General features: G+C 35.3%; 1 protein-coding gene across 3 annotated transcripts in view; it reads left to right on the plus strand.

The window, feature by feature from the left end:
* Positions 1 to 2,485: 2,485 nt before the first annotated feature.
* Positions 2,486 to 6,573, plus strand: part of LOC107728276 (voltage-dependent anion-selective channel protein 1) — an 11,725-nt gene continuing 7,637 nt past the window's right edge. Inside the window, exons 1-3 of one of the 3 annotated variants that reach the window (XM_016538397.1) lie at positions 2,486 to 2,576; positions 3,362 to 3,431; positions 5,149 to 5,198. In XM_016538397.1, coding sequence (XP_016393883.1) covers positions 3,365 to 3,431; positions 5,149 to 5,198 — 117 coding nt within the window. In that variant the 5' untranslated portion in view covers positions 2,486 to 2,576; positions 3,362 to 3,364. Of the gene's footprint in view, positions 2,635 to 3,189; positions 3,262 to 3,361; positions 3,432 to 5,148; positions 5,199 to 6,573 lie in introns of those variants that run through there. The other 2 variants (XM_016538398.1, XM_016538396.1) reach the window with 2 other exon arrangements.

Raw genomic sequence — 6,573 nt, forward strand, 5'->3', positions numbered from 1 at the left:
TAAAAAAAACAACTAGTATATGGAATATTATTACTCATTGTATTTTCTCACAGGTTGGAGGTCTTCATTTTATTTTGCTTTGTAACTACAGTATTTCTAAACTTCTGTTAAAATGATCTAATTTTCACAAACAAATGCTTCTCTGCTGGACTTTAATCTATAAACATAATTTCTCTCCTAATAGATGTTTCATATGGAATAATAAACATATTTTATACAAATCATTGTTTTTTTTTGAAAATTGGTTTTCTAATGATATAGTTTTGGTGAGCCAACTCTTCAATAATAAACATATTTTATACAAATCTAAATCAGTTTTTTTTTTTAAATTGGTTTTCTAATGATATAGTTTTGGTGAGCCAACGTTTCAGCCAAAAATGTCTTCTGTTAACTTATTCTGAATTTTTGTCTAAATTTAAAATCCCAGTCACTTTTGTGGTCTACATACAAACGTTTTTTTCATTTGTTTTGGAGTTTTCTTTATTCAACTAGATTTTGGTTAGATATCTGCTCGTTTGTTTGTTAGAGAGATCATAACATGCCCAGCTTTCAACTTTGTTTTGAAAATATTTTATTTGGGTTTTTCACTTACGACATGTCATTCCACAAGGAATATTATTTGATTAATTTGGTACTTTTCTTGGCAAAGTTTAGTATACATAAATGCAAGTATGTGGATTATAAACCATTATTTTTAATTTTTAAATCAAAAGTTAAACAATGCCTAAAATCTATTTATAATATGACAAACAAGAAAGCTGTTAAGTGTATTAAAGCATTTCCATGTTTTTATTTAATTATTATTATTTTAACATTTCAATGCAATTTTATATCCTTCTTCTTTCCTTGTCTTTACCCCCTGGCTAATGTAAAATGTTGAGTGTGAATATTTCAATAATAATAATAAAAAAATAAAATAATAAAAAAGCTTTCAACACAATTTTATCGGAAAAATGTTCATTACTCGAAGCTTTTGAACAGTTTATGTTGTGGCTATCTAGTGGTCATAAAAACGAATAACATCTTCCAAAGTGCTGTGTTCCATTACAGCCGCTGTTATTTCATAGGCAAAGTTCATTTGAGCTAAATATTTAATTACGATATTGAAAAAAAAAAATGCTGACGCATTATAAAGTAATATAACGTAAAGGAAACGGCGCTGAGCTTCGCTTCGCTTCGTTTGAACCACATACTGAAGCAGTCACGTGGTATTCAGATGTACGAAGCTTCAAACGTCATAGATCACGTGCTTTTGGCAAGACGAATCAAGCGCCGATACAGTCAGTGTTGCCAAGTCCGTGGTTTTCTTGTGGAATTGGGCTAGGCTACTTTAACACTATTACCGCGGGTTGTTTTTCATGTCCGCGGGTTGCGACCCCAATTAACGTGATATTTAGCCCCTAAAATACGAATTTTACCAGGGGAACCCCGTCACAAAACGTGTATTTTACCACCCCCCCCCCGGAACATGTTTTTTTTTACCGGAGGATCTCCCTCGAAATGCGATTGGGCGCGTTTTGTTGTGAAAACCTGGCAACCCTGGATACAGTGCTTTGATGTGAAAAGTGTTGTTTTAAAAAAATTTTTTTTTATACAAGCTTCGGAGCTTCAATGTCGAGCATAACATCACTAGCCTATTGTGTTCTTGTTAGCAATGGTTACCTCCAAAGAAACACGTGCAGCCATCATCGCTTTGCATCAAAAAGGGCTCACATGCAGGGAAATTGCTACACAGAATATTGCACCTGAAAGAACCATTTACCGGATCATCAAGAACTTCAAGGAGAGAGGTTCGGCTGCAGTGAAGAAGTCTTCAGGACGTCCCAGAGTGTCCAGCAAGCACCAGGACCGTCTCCTCCTGTACCATAGAAACATGTGGAAAAATAATCTACAAATACTGAAGCAGCGAACTTTGCAAAACACAACATTTATGTCACTGCCATATATATATATATATCTCAAAATAATTACAACAACTAAATAATACATTAAAATACAATAAATACAATTATAACAAGGATTAAAAAAAGTAATAAAATTTAAACAGACAGAAACATTAATGAGAAGTAAGCAAATAAATAAATATCTCCTTACAACCTCATTTAAAAAAAAAATCCAGATGCAGTTTCATCTCGAGGTGTTGCGTAAATTATAACTACAAAAAAAAAAAAAAACTAGAAATACACAGACATTAATAAGAATATGAAAGCAAATTATACCTAATTTGAAAAAATCCAGACGTAGTTTCAAAACGAGGTGTTGCGGATGATGTGGCATCTGAACCCCTTGTGGGGTTTTTTGTTTTGTTTTATATATATTTTTATATATGAAATATAATTTTTTTTAAATAAATACAATAATATCCCCCCCCCCCCTCACTCACTCCTGTACAGTAGGTGGCGATATGCAATAATTACAAGTTGCAAAAGCCAAGAAAGAAGAAGAAGAAGATGACGCTCAAGATTATTCTGCAGGCGTGGCGTCGTTTGCGTGCGTTACGCTCTTGCGTGAGTCTGGCGTAGTTCTCTGCACGTCGCATTTTCTCGGCTGAGTCCTGTCCTCACGACTTCACACAGGTTTGTTCAATTGCAAGACCTTCATCCTGCGGTAAACGTCAAAGCCCGGGGCTCTCGCGTGAATCTGTAGTGAGTGCGGTGGCGATGCGGCGCATTAACGTCGCGAGCAGGGCCTGAATCAGTCGTGAATGCTACAACTGATGCATTTAGTGCCCTTGCCGCATGTGTGAATGTGCTCCGACTGTATGCTAGCGTGATCAAACTCGCACTGTTAAAATGCATGTATCCTGCGCTCGTACGACGCCTGTCTCACGAAATATTGCATGAGTGGAAAGGGCTGATTGTGTGCTCATCTGTCCTCAAGTCTGCTCTGATAGTGGCCTAAACCTGCGCCATTGAGCTCCTCATCTCCTTCACACGCCAGATCCGCGTTTGCATTGTGTGTTCTGCTATTTTTGGCTGTTCGTTCGCATCCAGGTTACTCTCAGAGACTCGCATGCATCATGTATGGTGTGTTGAAGGAACAGGCCTGGCTGTAATGCGTGTGTGTGTGTGATGCAAGTAGTCATATGTCCGCCAGCATCTGGCCATTTTGCGATGATCAGCATCGGCTAATAAAGGTTTCTGATTGGTCACCGCTCTCTAGTCACAGTATAATGTGGATTTAACACATGCACAGATACTCGAAAGGCAGGTGGGATGTCATTTGAAAACGCAGTATGTTCCTCACTAAATGCTGAAGAGGGTCAGTGGGTTTTATATGAGGTTGATTGTGATTGTAGAGACTGGTGTTCATCTGTTCACGTGACCTCTGGTTGACCTTCACCTCACTCTCTGTGTTTCAGACAATGGCTGTTCCTCCAACATATGTAGACCTGGGCAAGTCTGCCAGGGACATCTTCACCAAAGGATATGGTATGAATTCATCTGGTTTTATATTAGAGCTGCATACATGCACAATACACAAACCTGAGCGCACGCCGCACATAGTCAGATTAGAGTTACTTTTTAATTAGTTACATATTATTCATAATTTATTGATTCTCCCTAATTCTTCTTTATCATCTATTATACCTTCCCTTTTTAAAAAAGCACACCAGTTTTCCAGTCTTCCAGTTTGGTGGACATTCACACAAAGACTAGTCAGGTGACCGTAATTACACAGAAAATTGAGATGCCACTCCGCATTTGACCACTGGATTTACAAAAATCATTTCAGCTTTAATAAGCCTTTTCTCAACATTTCAACATTGCATCAGCTACTGATTAATGCATTCATTTTTATTTGATTTATCACTCAGTGGGTTATTTACCATGTATTACAATGTCTGTGGAAGGTTTATTTAAACATTTTTTTTTAAACGTTTTTATAATGTAATTAATTAGACTTTCATTAAAATCAGTGGTTAAGTTGTATTTACAACGCTGTTCCAGAACAGTACAACACAAATATTCCGATGTGTGCAGCGCATTTACGGAGGAAAGTTTCCTGAATCTGGTGAGGGGCGTAACATTTCCGTCACACGCTTGAGGAATTCGACCAATCACGACGCACTAGCTCGCTGGCCAATCAGAGCACACCTCGCTTTTCAGAACGATGAGCTTTGTAAAAATCGACGTGTTTCAGAAAGGCGGGGCATAGAGGAGAAACAATAATGTACAGTATGTGGAAAATGTGTTTTTTGATCCTTAAACCGCGTAAATAATACACAACATAATGTTCTTTTTAGCAACATCACATGACCCCTTTAAATCAATGTGATAAACGAGTTAGATCAAAAGTAATCAAAAAGTAGTCTGATTAAATTACCTAAAATGTGTAATGTAATGGATTACATTGCTGACTACAATTTGTGTAATGTAATCTGGAATCAGTAATGGATTACAATATGTTAGTGTCTGCCCGTTATAAGCCATGATCCTATAAACATTGATCTGAAGCAAAAAGCATCTAAATATCAGACAAAAAGACAAGTGTGACCAGCTTTAGTGTGAGGGGAAAGAACTACAATCCCATGAAGCATTGTGCACGACGTAATCAAAATATCAGTAGAGAAATATAAAACTATTCGCTTAAAGATATTGATTATGTACAGTATATAGGAATATGATTTTAAATCAAATTATGCATATAGTTTCTCTGCGAGTGCAGGGAGACTCGATTACATCATTCACAGTGCTTTATGGCAGTGGGCGGAGCTAAAGAGTTATTTTGGCATGATTGACGTATTTCGCTTCTCCGATTGGTGAGAAGAATCATGGGTAATGTTGTTGTTTTTTTTCACCAGGAATTCCGCTGGTGAACACTATTATTTAGAAAATAAATTTAAATCGTCAGTTCTGATTGGCATACGCTTGTGTCGAACCATCGATTAACAACATTGTAGCTCACAGTAGGTCTGTTTTAATGGTAAATTATAAGTTAACCTTAAATGAATTCCCCTGTGGAGAAAATGAATGGGATTTTTTCTTTGGGAAGCCGACTTTTGCGCTCCATTAAAACTCCTCGCAGCAGACAGGGAACAACTATTTCACACTAAAATAAAATGATATTATGAAATGATTTGCCGTCGGCTGTGTGAAACTGCTGATCGGTTTCTGCCATCAGTGATGTGCAATGTGTCATTTGCAGGTTTTGGTCTTATCAAGTTGGACTTGAAAACGAGGTCCGAGAATGGATTGGTAAGTAGCCAGTGGATTTCAGTCCAAACTTGATGAAATATTGATGTGATTTCTGTCCAGATGCCATTGAAACCATACAGTAGAAACACTACTGATGTGACGTTTTGAAAAGCCAGAATGGTTAATGTTTGCTCTTGATTTGTATAGATAAAATGTCTCAAAGCTGTAAAATACTGTACAGGGAAGCCTGTCATTTGGTACATTACTGTAATATTTAAGGTTAAAATTAACAACAGAGCCAAAATTGACTTGCTTTTTTTTTTTTCAACAGGTTGATTAAAAATAAAATTAATATGTATTATAGTGTTATATCAGTGTTATTGTAGTATTTTTGCGATTCTATTATATAATATTTTTAATTAGTGTTTTTATATTTTCTGTTTTAATTGTAATTTTAGTTAAAGTTTTAATTTTTTTATTTTTTAATGTCTATATAATTTTTATTACTTATTATTTCAGTTTTAGCTATTTTAGTACATCAAGGTAAATGCACTAAATGTTGCTTTGGCAACTAGCTGAAATTAAACATTTTTAAGTTTCTTTCATATTTTTTATTTCAGTTAAAGTTTATTTTAAGTAGCTTTTCTTAATGGTTTTAGTTTTTGTTAACTATAATAACCCCGGTGCATATATTCAGCAAAATGCATCTTTCTAGAGCTATTATTTTCTTGAAAAATGGACAGAATTTGAAAGTGTTTGAAAGACCGATATGGGTTTTTTGACAGCCGATGCCGATATCTTGGAAAGCACGGTGGCCGATATAAAGCCGATATAATTTTATCGGATTAAAATCGGATTAAAAAATAAATTTGTAAAATAAACATACTTATACTTTAGATGACAAAGTATTTTTTACAAAAAAATAAAATATTTAATAAAAAATATAATTAAAAAGGAAGTAAACTGTAACCAACAGAGCACTCAGTAGGCTATTCTGGGAAGTTTGTGTGCATTGGGAATCATATTTTTTTCAAATAAAGCCAAGGTAACACTCATTGCACACAGTGAAAAGGACATAAATATGACAGAGGGCAAATGCATAAAGCGCAGCATAATTTGAAATTACGAATTTAATGTTTAAAGCATTCAATTTGCACGGACCGAAAGTCACGCAGAAAACACGCGATCATGCAGGTCACATGCACACTTCACACGATCTCACTACTGGATTCGACTAAGTTTGCAAGGTTTGTAAAATCTGGTTTTGAAATTAAATTTTCATTAGCCATTCAAAGATTTGTTTAAATGATGTAAATGCATATTTGCTGAATGCTGACAGCAAACGGGAAAGTATTATAATGTTTGCCTTTCTATTACGAATAATATAAAAGCAATCGTTATAATACTTTTTGTATACATTTTAATTCCTTTGTTT

The sequence above is a fragment of the Sinocyclocheilus rhinocerous genome, unplaced genomic scaffold, assembly GCF_001515625.1.
Source record: "Sinocyclocheilus rhinocerous isolate Xijiao unplaced genomic scaffold, SAMN03320098_v1.1 scaffold217, whole genome shotgun sequence".
Lineage (NCBI taxonomy): Eukaryota > Metazoa > Chordata > Actinopteri > Cypriniformes > Cyprinidae > Sinocyclocheilus > Sinocyclocheilus rhinocerous.